The 12,854-nt window shown below is 40.6% G+C and overlaps 3 protein-coding genes across 3 annotated transcripts; all 3 read right to left on the bottom strand.

The window, feature by feature from the left end:
- Nucleotides 1-35: 35 nt before the first annotated feature.
- nanos3 (nanos homolog 3) lies at nucleotides 36-1,616 on the bottom strand. The gene has a single exon (XM_023422202.2). The coding sequence runs from the start codon at nucleotides 1,402-1,404 to the stop codon at nucleotides 721-723; it is 684 nt and encodes a 227-aa protein (XP_023277970.1). The 5' UTR covers nucleotides 1,405-1,616; the 3' UTR covers nucleotides 36-720.
- Nucleotides 1,617-2,238: 622 nt separating this feature from the next.
- LOC111666588 (afadin- and alpha-actinin-binding protein B) lies at nucleotides 2,239-5,998 on the bottom strand. The gene is made up of 12 exons (XM_087178213.1): nucleotides 5,748-5,998; nucleotides 5,478-5,587; nucleotides 5,336-5,404; nucleotides 5,120-5,243; nucleotides 4,931-5,009; nucleotides 4,719-4,839; nucleotides 3,998-4,151; nucleotides 3,732-3,835; nucleotides 3,477-3,638; nucleotides 3,214-3,328; nucleotides 2,944-3,112; nucleotides 2,239-2,405 (listed from the first exon to the last, which is right to left on the bottom strand). The coding sequence occupies exons 1-12, from the start codon at nucleotides 5,797-5,799 to the stop codon at nucleotides 2,309-2,311; spliced, it is 1,356 nt and encodes a 451-aa protein (XP_087034339.1). The 5' UTR covers nucleotides 5,800-5,998; the 3' UTR covers nucleotides 2,239-2,308.
- Nucleotides 5,999-6,908: 910 nt separating this feature from the next.
- On the bottom strand, nucleotides 6,909-9,865 carry LOC111666623 (guanine nucleotide-binding protein G(I)/G(S)/G(O) subunit gamma-10). Its single transcript, XM_023422002.2, has 3 exons — nucleotides 9,694-9,865; nucleotides 8,972-9,098; nucleotides 6,909-8,025 (listed from the first exon to the last, which is right to left on the bottom strand). Exons 1-2 carry the CDS (start codon nucleotides 9,781-9,783, stop codon nucleotides 8,973-8,975), a joined length of 216 nt encoding a protein of 71 aa, XP_023277770.1. The 5' UTR covers nucleotides 9,784-9,865; the 3' UTR covers nucleotides 6,909-8,025; nucleotide 8,972.
- Nucleotides 9,866-12,854: the final 2,989 nt, after the last annotated feature.

Here is a 12,854-nt window from a genome sequence, read left to right as displayed (position 1 = left end):
ATTTTAAAAGAATGGAGAGTGATGACAACACATACAAACGCAGATTTAGTCACTTTAGACATGTATAACTTCTGGCATACAAGAATATTCACAGAAATTTTAACAAAGTTTTTTCACAAAGTGAGAAGAGCTGAAACGGCATTTTTAGAAGAACCACACATACAATATTCAAAATAAAATAACATGCCTCAGGAACATCTCAGAACAAGAACAAGTCACTCATATTTTAAAAAATTTAAAATTTTGACATGGTCACATGATGTTTACATGCTGTGGTTAAGTTATTACTGATAACTGTAGGTCTTATAAAGTTTTGATAGTGTTACAATCCTTCAATGCATGGGCAGGAAATATGAAGTTGGACATCAGTCGGCCACGTTTTAAAAATATGTAAAACAAACATACATTTTCCTTTGAAACATGTTTTTTCTTCTTCTCCCAAACATAATATCTGGCAGTCGTCCTGCTAGATAAAATTACCTCACGAAATCCACCAACTCCAAAACAGACGCTGTCAAAGTAGGCTAGGCCGACAAAAGACCAGCTGCAAAACAACTCCAATCAGACGGCTTCAAGCAAAACACACCAAAGCATGCAAATGAAATCCAAACCAAAACACTCAAAAGCAAAACCACACTAATGCTATTAAACAAAAAAATCACACATAAATAGGATTCCGCCCTCTGTGCAGTGTCTTAAAGCTACCTGCCACCTGCTGGCTCAGCGTCTGGACTTGGCGTACACGGAGCTGTACGCGCTGTCCACCCTCGGACAGAAGCGCTTGGTGTGAGCTTTGGCCCCCGTGGCTCCGCAGAGGGGACACACATACTGCCGCAGATATGGACACAAAACCTCTCCTGCCTGGTTCTTCAGCCAGTGAGATCCGTAAACCAGCTCCGACTCCCCGTTGTGCCTGCAGAAGCTGCAGAACACGCGCTCAGGGGATGGAGGTGTCGCTGGCGGCTCAGGTGTTTTGAAACGAGTCGTCTTAGACGTCTTCTTGCGATCTTTTGGCCCCCGGGATCCCGGAGGTTTTGACACTGGTTTAAAATCCACCGCATCGGGCGTATCATCACGAACGGAGTCTGGTGCTTGCCACAAACCATGAGCCAGGTGCTGTTGAGTAACGGAACCTGGCGCTGCAAATTCACCTGGCGCACAGTTTTCCCCACTGCCACTTTGGATAACTGCATTATTGCGCACAGATACCGAAGTCTTGCACAGATCATCAGATTCCGAGTGCGAGAGGGCTGGCAGTGAGGACTCAGTGGCGGTGTTCCGTGCCAGGATCTCTCTGATTGTGTTCGACAGTCCCATGTAGTCTCTCCAGGGCTGGAAACTGTTGCTGTCGGACTCCATGAAGCGCGGCTGGTGCTGAAAGAGACTCCAAACCATAAGGTTCATTCTAGCACCTTCTCGTTTTTTCGCTTGGTCTGCCAGACTCACCCTAATGAGACGATCGAGTTTTGGTCTTTGGAATAACGATGTAAATGACTGCAGACACACGGCGCCAGGCGCGCATAATAAAGTTGTGATTGGTAATTGAGTACAAGTGGTGATCAAGGACACACTCCCCACGGTGCCTGCAGCCAATCACATGAGCTCATGCAGCAGGCGTGCAGGTCAGTTAACTTCTCAACTTCATCCTCATGCACACTCACACCCCGCTTGCACAGCAAGGTGCCACATAGTTTATCATTTTTTGACTTTTTGTTTTTAATATTAAATCTCATATAAATGATGAGTTAAGGAAAGCAAGTAAAGCAGAGTGTTCAAATAACAATAGATGTAGAGGCTTAGAACTGGAAGTTAGAATCAGACATAAAGGAGGCACCAGATATTACACGTCCCTATAAAGCAGAACATCACCATGTCACCTGCTTTTTACACTAATTAAATTAATACAATAGTCATATTTTAACATAATGACTATACATACAACATTTTGAAAACAAAACAACCCCTCCACCCACCATCCTATCTACCTTTACGCTACATTGTTACCCTCACATGGACAATGTGTCAAGAAAATGTGGTATTTAAAGTGACCTTGTATTTGAATTTTGTATTCTGCTATTTCAGAGCTATTTTTAGGTACAGGATAAAATTCCCACCAGTCATAATATGCCACCATAAGAAAGCTTATTGTATTGGCAATACTTGGTCACAACAGCCAAAATCCATTTATCATCACACTCAAATAGTGCCATGTCAAAATGGAAAAAATACACATATACACATATATTCAGTCTTTATTGATGATTTTAAAAAGAGAAAATATTAAATTTACTGTAGCGACTGCAGTGTATTAAAATGACCAGTCCAGGTGTGGGGCCCGTGGTGTGTGCACTATCCTGTCTGCCCTGCCGTCCCATGTCTCTGACTGGTGATCAACCTCTGTGGCTCTGAAGGTAAAGAGGAGTCAAGTAATACCAGCAGTAAAGTAGGAACATAAAAACAAAGTTTGGTCTAACAAGTGCAAATGGAGCTTTACATGTAGGACTCATACAGTGTAAAAATCTCATGCCTTCATATTGACGTTTGCCTTATGAATTAACTGTTAGTGTAAACATTTATGTCAGCTTGTTGGGTCAAACTGGAGCATGTAGAAATTCAACTTATTTGCATGTATAGTGCACTCTGTTGGATAAATGTTAACCCAACAGCAACAACAAAACCAGATTGTACTCATTAAATAAAGTAACTGACAAAGAGGGAGCACAGGAATAGAGTATCAGGGCAGACAAAGATTGTAAGAAAAAGCCAGACCTAAAAAACACAATTCATATTTGGCCTATATGATACTGTTGTTGCAGGTCAATATATTCATGATTCAATAACATAACATAATATTGCGGTTAATACTTTGCATTTTTGATGTATAGTTATATTGATCCAGATTGGATCTACAAACACCTGCTGTCAGATTGGGTCTTGACTTACCTGCAGTTGTACGATAGATTGAGGGCAGTGTAGAGCTCAGGAGTGCTCGGAGTTTGAACGCTGACTCTTCCCTGATGTAACGCAGAAAGAGCAGCTGTCGCTGACCCGGTGGACGATGGAGTGACAGGAAGACAACCAGACACGCTGGTGGGCCCCAAACCTGAGAAATCTAGAGTCAGATACAAATGATGCGTTTAGGGCTTTTGGAGTAAAATCATTTCACCACATTAAAAACATCAGCCTCTTACCATTCCACCCCTGCATACTCACTGAGTGCAGTGCTGTCTCTTCTGTTGGCACTTGGTGCTCCTTTACCAAACACAGGTGAGTCACACAAATACTGCTGCTTCATGAGAGAGGCCTTCTGTTGCTCAAAATCACGCCGCTGTAGACAATAAAATACAATTTACACAGTAATAGTAACAGTAACATCCCCCAGCCTAAATCAGAAACGACCTCCAGCATATGACAAAATGATCCAAGCGGTTGTCATACATCCTTTAACAGTCGTCCGTGCTTCATTTTCTTCTCACCTCATGGCTTAGTCGGATGGCAGCGTTGGTGAAGGACTGCCTCTCTCTTTCAAAAGTCCTCCTCTGATGATCGAGCTCTGCCCACCGCACCTGAAGACGTTCCCACTCTTCCAAAAAGTAAGAATCAGCCAGTTCAGAGGGGACAGGTGAGGCAAGGCTGCCCTACAGACAGAAACCAAGGAGTGTGGTTCTAAGTCGGACACTACAAAAAGGTTCATATGAGAAAGTGTGTGTATGGATGATAAAGAATTGTACCTGCAACAGTTGCTGTTGTAATCTGACGAGCTGTTGACTCTCTTTCAGTTCAGTTTCTAGTTGAGCCAACAGCTTGTCATGGTCAGTACCAACACCAGCGTGACCTACTTTCAGGAAACGCCACATGTTCATTGTATTCTTTAGACTTGTGTTTCTCAATCACTGGTTTGGCAAAACTAAATTAAAACTCGCTATGGTCATCATAAAAAGGCACAACAAATTATTGGGTCAATTTAAAGATTGTTATTTGTGAAGTCGGTGTTGACCTTCAGATAGGACGTCGCCCAGGCTCCTCTGCACCTTCCTCCAACTCTGAACCACACCTCCTGTCACATGGTCACCAAGCACTACCTCAGCTTGATCCAACTTTTTGTCTTTGTTTTTTGCCACATCCTGAATATCCACCGAGTCCAACAGCGTCTTTAAAAGGTGAGACTGGTTTGTTATGTTGAATACTTATCTTTGGTTCAGCATTATAACTTTCAAGACTGCGTGGGCGTTGTTGGAAACAGTACTTGACAAAACAACCTTACTACAAGGTTCGTCTAGGGGCTGTGTTAGAGCTTTTGATTCCTTTACACTCATTCCAACTGCTCTGTTGCCATTTTTCATGGTGGCTTAAAGTTTCAATGGATGAACAGCTAAGAAATGAATCTTGTCTTGGGACTGTTTTGTCAATGGCTGTATCCAAGATCAAAAATTAACTTTCAAACTCAGCCTTTAAGCCAAAATGGTCAAAATATCCATAAATGGTCAGGAAAAAAAAAGTAAATTTAAACATCTATGTATATGACAACTGGACAAAGTCTGCTGCTGCATCATCGGCTGAGGAAGATTGAGTGATACAGATGATATAAACCTCGAGGTGAGATTATTTATACCTGTCCATTTTAAAATCATCCTTTTCTAATATATTAACGTGGTCTTTAGCAGACCAAAATCCGTTACTAACTGTCACTAGCCTTAGTTAAAGTCTCTCTTCCTTACCTGCTCCATGTCGCCTCTGAGTGCATGAAGTAAAGTGGTGAGGCTGTGGCGCAGCTTCATCGCCTCTCTGAGCTCTGCTTCTCTGCGCTCCAGCATCAGGCGTAGTGCTGCTTCTTCTCGTCTACAAGGCGGAGAGAGCAAGTTAGGATTAGAAGGAGGTGGGGAATGACAGGAAAAGACCAGAAGGGACATGATAATAACAGCCAACCTACTTTGCAGCAGACCTTAATGATCTGATTGGCTGTTCTCGTTTGCTTCGGCCTCCAGGTGGAAAGTTCAACACCTCTATAGCTGTAAAGGAAAATGCAAGGTGGTAAATTTTGAGTGGTGTTAGTAAATGTTTCATCTATCAGCAAATAGCCTTGTGGTTTATTCTGTGGATTAATCTGTGTGTGCCTCACAGGGTCCTCTCTCCTTGTGTCTGTCAGTGAGCTGTGACATTCGCTCCCTCAGTCTGTTGCTGTGCTGCTCTCGACGTCTCAGCTCTGCCTCCTGCTGGTTATTGCGCAACTGCAGACGGGTGCACTGGCAAGCAGAAAAGGAAGCGTTTGGGGGGGAGGTGTTCTGTTAATAATAATATATTCCACAGTGCATGTCATAGGACGTGTACACCTTACTTTTGCCTGCTCACACCTCAGCATGTCCTGGAGCCTGGTCACATGTTCATCCATCTCCTTCAGTTGCTCCTACAAGATACAAGTTAGTTTTTTTCCCCCTAGAAAGTAGCAGCACTATTTCATTCACTTCTTTTTCACTTACTCTGAGTGAGTCTCCCTGCTCTCTGTGCTCCTCCCTGTCAAACCACCAGGAGGCACTGGGAGAGAGCTCATTCAGAGAGTTGGGGCTGGGCTCCCTAAGCAGGTAGTTGCCTGTAGTAGACAAGAGAAGCATGAACAAAGGACAAAACGATGCTGGTAAGTGATGGGAAAGGAAGTTGTATCAAGTTTGAATGGATTGTTTTTCCAACACCACTGGGCTGGAGGTTTTGGATCATGTATCTACATTTCAGGCGAAAGGGGATGTTATTACCTGAGTAGTCCTGGTGTCTTCCAACTTGCCTCTGGACAAACCTGGAAGCCATCTGGATCCCATATTCACATATAAGCAACAAAAGGACAGTTTATTCCCATGCAAATCGAACTGGTTTGCACCTCCACAGGATCTACACAACAGGTGCACTAATATTTCTGCGCAAATATGAACTTTGAATACTGTAAGTGACAAACCTTACTACAGGAACCACTGTTCAGTTCACATGTAGTGGCTCACCTGAGCAGGAAAACTTCCTCAGGCAGCTGCTGCCTCTTTTACTTCCAGGTGATGGCACTTCTGCTAATTACAACTGACACTGGGCTGAAACAAGGAAGCTTCAGGATTTAAAATGATTCAGTCAAACTGCTTCTTACCAAACTTTAACTTGTGCTCAGGTTTCATATTATCTACTTCTTTTTTTTATATAAGGTGGCTTCTGACGGTGTTGTGGGTCATATTTAAAAAATAAATAAATAAAAAGGATGATGGGAGGAGTAAAGAGAATCTGTGAGACACACCCAGATTTGGACCTACACACTCATCTGATTTATAAGATTAGCATTTATCAAATCATCTATGGAGCATGAAACTATTGTATGTCCCAAATTTCACATTATGTCAGCATGTGGTGTCAACCTGTTAAGGGAATTTGAGCTTGCTATTGTCAAGAGCATAAATGGAGCAAACAAAAGATTTTTCCAACACCTTTAGTTTTTCTTAACATATATATTACAAATCAATATCAATAAATCAGTTTGGAAATCCTCCAGGACCATCTCTGGACATGAATAACGACCCAAAGTTGACACATCGTGATTCACACGAATTTACGGTGAGTTAATGTTGCTGCCTGTCTGGAATTATCCTGTAGATTTTTCACAGCGTGGTCATTATTTGTAGTCAAGTACAAAATTATTTGACCAAGTAAATTGAGTCCAGCAGTTTACTGGCCTACTTAACAGACCCAATTCACTTTACTACGGCCAGATTCAGATGATTTTATGCATGAATGATATCATCTGTAAACCGAGGGCTTATGAGTCAAAGTATGAGAAACAGTTGAAAGGTGTTGAAATGATAAAGTGATACTTGAGAAGAATTGTTTTTCCTACGTCATTTGCACAAAGGTTTGATATTCAAAAAAATCACACACACCAATTCTTGTCCAAAAACGTCATTTAATTTCTAAAAGGCTGCCCACAGTAGCAAAGTTAAGAAAGATAAAGGCTAACAGTAGTAAAAGTTTTGGTTGATCCGAGCATGATTCCAGTGTGGAAATTGATTATTGCAACAAGTCACTGCAGCATTTTTCATTAAATACAAACAATATTTGGACGTTTTGAATAACTATGAACATCTGTGTATCTAAAGTGAACATCTATGTATCTAAAGTGATATACATCAAATTTACTACTAGGTTTCACTATCCAAATAGTGTAAGGCCTTGACATGTTTTTTTTAAATTAAAGACAGGAACAGATATAGGCTAATAAAAGCACCCTTAACAGGCTGTTAAATATATACACAAAAATGACTGGATGAACAGTTAATCAACAATCATATGCCCTGCACTGAAAGTGTTAAAAGTCTGTACCGTGTTATTGTACCTCAGAGTAGTAGTAACACATTTACTATTGCCACAAATATATGAGTAGTTTAAGACACCAATCATTTTAGCTCAGAAGCTAGTAGTATGTCTGTTGGCCACATACACAGTTAGTGTTCTGTAAAGACACAACATGAAATACAGTGTATCTATACATATATATATATGTATGTATATATATATATATATATATATATATATATATGCATATATTTAACACAACATGTTCTTATTCTTGAAACAGCACCTGGTTTAAATTAATATTTGATAGTTTCTCCACCTTCCACACAAAATATAAAAGGAAGTTGTACTTTCCGTAGCAAATCACATGGACTGCATTTCACTGACTCGAGACAGACACTGTTAAGTCAGTAAACTGACACGGGGCATGTTAAGCACTAGGTAAACTAAGGACAGCTTAATCATTAGTCAGGCTAGTGTCAATAACAATTTTTTTGAACATGTAGTTTGGCCCTGCTTTAATGTAACAGATGGGTGTTATGAGACCGTTAGTTTTGGCAAACAAGTGGACAAACCCCAACCCCAACCCCACGCCACCCAATTCCAATGTTGCATCATCCCAAGAGGAGCTGATAGATCTACAGAGACATCAAGTAGAAGTGAAGAAAGCCTTCGATGGGGAAATTTGCCAATCCTCTTTGTTTCTTTCTGTTGTAGACAGAAAAACAGAAACAATTGAAGTACAGATTAAAAATGTATCAGTTTCTCAGTTTCAGTGACCTGGTATTGTGCATGCTGGCTCGCTGTTTAAATAGAACCAAGCCATCGTTACTGTTGCTTTTCCTACTGTGACCAGTCAAATTGTCTGTTCCCTGTTCTTATTGGTTTGGGAAGATTGGTGACCTAATTCAATGTATGTAAAGTACAACTATGACTTGATTAAATCTGAATAAACCTCACAATTATAACAACAGTTCAACATTTGTTGCGAGAGATGCAATAAGACTAATAAGTATGATAAGACTAGGAAAGCATCAAACTCATAGAAGCTGGAGCCCTCAAACACATTTTTGCTTGAGAAATGACTACTGACTAGATTGAAAAATAACAATTTATAATTTAGCAACATAATTGCATCTGACACAATTTGTCAAACAGTCATTTGACTGAAATTAAGCAAATTATTCTGATAATCGGTTAATTATTAAATTATTTAAACAAAAATACCAAATATTTTCTTATTCCAGCTTCTCCAATGTTAGGAGTTGCTGCTTTGTGATGACCATTTTCTGTTATTTTCTGACATTTTCTAGATAAAACGATTCATTGATTTTTGAGAATATGGGACCATCAACTTTATGACATTTTTACTTGAAAATTGACTTAAATGATTCGACCAAAACTCGATTATCAAAATAGTTGGCAATTAAGTTTCTTTCAGTTGACTAATAGATTAATGGGTTTATCATTGCAGCTCTACTCATGTCAAATATTAGACATTTTACACAAGTTCTTGTGTAGCACCTGCCTGAAATTAGCTGACTGATTCAGTCTAAACTGAATGTGAAGGTGTAATTAATTTCCTCCCTGGTGTAATTAATTGTACAGCTTATCTCCCCAGCTGGTGTGTCAGTGAAGGAAAGAGCAGGCCTACCTCAGAACAGGGAGCAGGACTTGGGAGGTCTGAAGGGATTATCACTGGAGGGGACCCCGACCAGGAGAGGGTCCTTGGAGGCATTTTGCAGACAGAAGTTTCTCAGCTCAGCAGCAGCCTGGGACACCTGCAGAGCCAGACATAAGATGATGGCCCGCGCGTGTGCGTGTGCATATGTGTGTGTGTGTGTGTGTGTGCGCGCGCACAAAAAGCCTATCACATGTACAGTATTTGTAATGCCCCAGCTGGCCTGCTGTCAAACTCTAATACTACCCATTCTCATTCTCTCCTTCTCGTACACTGACTAACTGGCACCTTTTTGCATATAATTTGCAAGCAACGGCGCAATACACGAATGGGTGCGTCCACTACGTTACTTGAATGAAATATTAAGCTGTTTCCTTTAGATAACTAACACTACGAAGTTTAACTTTTATAAACGTATCACTTCTGTGGGTCCGCTGACACTTTAAAGTGGTTACGACTTCCCAAAACAGACAGTGACAGCCGTTAAACACGGAAGAAGCTTGTTCGCTCATAGCTGTCGTTTAGTCAACCCCAAACCAGTTTATGTGTCACATGTGTAACTTGTTGGACCAATTCGTTGAACCTAAGATGTAGGGGTCCACTCTGTGTCATTTCTGTAACCGTTTGTCTCCGCCATTCAACAGTGGACTAGCTCAGTCTTCCGTGTTTGTGTGTCAGTGTTGAGGGGTTCGTACCTTGATCCTCCGGATACTGGCCTCTAACCGGAGCTGCTTCACGGCCCTCTGAGCGATAATTAAATTGTTGCTGGCATTGTTGTTGGACATGACGACGGCTGTCGGCAGAGAGGAGTTGACGGCTGCTATAGATGAACGGCCACTACCGAGCGGAAATTAACCCCAACTTCCCTAAACCCGAGTGGGAAACTTTGGTCACTCAGTGCCCCACCCCTTCTGTGCCAGCGAGCCATTCTATTGGGCTCTAGGTCTGTCAATCAAAAAGTGAAGCTGAAGCCGCGCCCCTGCACACACTGGCCATTATTTTGAGTTTCCTAGAGAGCAAAGCAGCAAAGTTTACTGTGACCTTCAGCCACAGCACAATGATTGTTCACCACCTCATTTAGCTTACACCCGTTTAAACAATTTTAAGTAAAAAAGTTAAATATGAGGGTAAATTTTGTGCTGTTAATCATTACATGCTAAAGCGGTCATGGTTTTATAGAAACTCATACCACCAGACAGACAGGCAGGTAGGTAGGAGAGGGTGAGTAAAACCACATAATTTGGATGCAAGCTGATGTCATGTTTTATCCAGAATGAGGAACAGCAATATCAGTAATACCCCTGTTGCAAATTACATTTATTATTGTTATGAACAGTGGGTGTAATATTGTGTGTGTTATTGTGAAAGGGAAATAAATATGTCATGATTTATGAGGTGAATCATTACCAGGCAACTTAAATATATCTTATGTACCACCATATTGTTAACCAAACAAGAGACAAAAGACAATTGTCAGTGGTAAATAACAAAAATTCTGTTTAAATTCTCAGATCACTGCACACATGCACACAACAGCAGCAGAGTGGCAAATATAATCACATTATTTTAACATTGCCTTTCAGTGTGATAAGTATATCAGATAGTTAGCCAGGCATGGTTTCATGTCTGTGCAATAATGATAAATAAAATACATTTTCTTGCACAGAAGGACAGGATTTGAAAAGGTTTTCCTGTGAAAAATACATCTGACATACCGAGTTGTAAGGAAAATGGTTTCAGCCCAACATTTTCCCTAGTTCATGTGAGTTCATGTCAGAAGTTGTTGAGACATTTCACTCTATAAACCTCATGGTGGCAGCAGAGGAAAACTCAGGGGATCATCAAAGTCATTAGTTGTCCCTTTGGAGGAAACATTTCATTGGCTTCACGGTGTTGTAGATCAGACCTAATTGTGTTGAATCTTATACTAGTACATATAAGATATACATTACATATACATTTCTATACCACCTTATATATACATTTCCATATCACCTTTTTTCTGTCATGAAATGGACGAGAGGAATTATGTTTTCTTTTTTACTTCTGCAATACCTTGCCATATTTTAAGAGTTTGTTGTATTGTGACATTTTTCTTTACTGCACGCTCTGTATTTACTTTTGTATGTTGCTATCACTGTGAGGCATTTGGTGTGAATTAGGGACAAACTGACTGTCACAAACCTGTGAACATAACACTTCTTGTTTGTCAGACATCCTATTCTTTGGAGGACATATGACTTTACTGTTGGGTGCCTATACAAGAACTCTCCTTGAGGAATAAAATACAGAAATTGTATGGTACTCTGTGAATGAGGCGTTTATTCGCTTTGAAACTGAAAAAATCCTTATGGTGGCAGAGATGTAGTGACTGATGGATTCATCTACTTTAAATGTGTTAAGTGTTTTTTAGTGAATTACATGTTAGTGTTGTGTGCCACCATATACTTGATAATTGCGGCTGTAACTCTTTCAAAGAAGGTGCATCAGCAACTATAGATGAACTCTAATGCGAACCTCTCTTTTGTATCTATACAAGAAAGCTTTAGGCCAAATGCCCACTAGATGCTTGTTTTGTTGGAGGACAACTCATGATATCAGGATACACCACAGTGGCCACTGTTCCACACGTTCAAACACTCAGACAATTAAACAAGGCTGTTCTGGGCTTTACACAGCACAATACTAAAAACTCTGGGACACCCAAATTGGCCCACGTGTAGTTTGGTGCGCACCTAATGAGCAATGCACCAAGGCCAGAGGAATAGAGAAATCTGCTCTGGATGTAAGAAACAGTGAATAAATAAAATCATGTACAACACACTTTACTTGTAAGGTACCTTTTGTGCAGATCTCTACATTCCAGTTGCCTGTTGGTAGTTCCCAAGATTGGTTTTAAAGGGCCGGTTTTTGCCTCCCTCAAAGTGTTTATGTAGCTGTTCACAAAGGTGAGGCAAGCAGGTGTGGTGGGAAGGATGTTCTGAAGCTATAGGACCAACAAGCAGGCCTGATAAAGTGTACTGGCCCCTTTTCACCTCTGGAGAGTCACCCACAGTCACCCGAGGAGATGGTCCAGTTACAGACCAGTTACAACAATCTTTGTTATCATGTGCAGCATCATATTTCACGTAATGCATGCTTAATTAACATGTGTCATGTATCTTAATTTTTCTTTCAAATAGCAGGTAGTTATTAAATTCAACAAAAAGTTTTCAGCATTGGGCTGACTGACCAAGATGAGGAGGGTGTCTGCAAATGGGTGGATGGGAAACCTCTGACCACAAGGTATCAAAAAAAGCTCTGAGGACAGTGACGTTAATGCAGGTGAAACACAAGGAGCATTAGACAGTTTCATAAGACAGTCCATTGTGCTGTTCTCTCCTGATTCTAATGTACTTAATGTAAATGCAACAAGTGTGCATGTGCACAAATACATGTGCTGCAGGCATGTTTGATGATTTTGACCAGGTAGTACTTACAATTCAATAGCCTAAATAATTTCCAGCACTGCTTTACATCCATGAACAATAAAGGCTGAAAAGCTTCTCACCCTCATCTCAACAACCCCCAATCTCCTGTAAGTATGACCACTAAATATAGGGACTGCCTACTCTTTTACAAAGTGTTAGTAACACTTTCTGTTTAGTATAGAAGGTTAAGCAGTAGGACCACACTGAGCCGGCAATACAACTGCTCATGGATGAAGTGGATATTTACATTAACAAAAACAATGTGATTTTACAGCACGATTTCATCTTTTAAGGAAAGTGTTATAATGTGTTCACATCGTGGCTGCACTGAAAATAAGCACAGAAGAGAAGAAAAGTATTGGTACCTTCATTTTTAATATATCTCC

Source organism: Seriola lalandi, unplaced genomic scaffold, assembly GCF_002814215.2.
Source record: "Seriola lalandi dorsalis isolate HSWRI2012SDOR001 ecotype SW California unplaced genomic scaffold, Sedor1 jcf7180002054678, whole genome shotgun sequence".
NCBI classification, from domain to species: Eukaryota; Metazoa; Chordata; class Actinopteri; order Carangiformes; family Carangidae; genus Seriola; species Seriola lalandi.
This window is presented reverse-complemented; position numbering and strand designations above follow the sequence as displayed.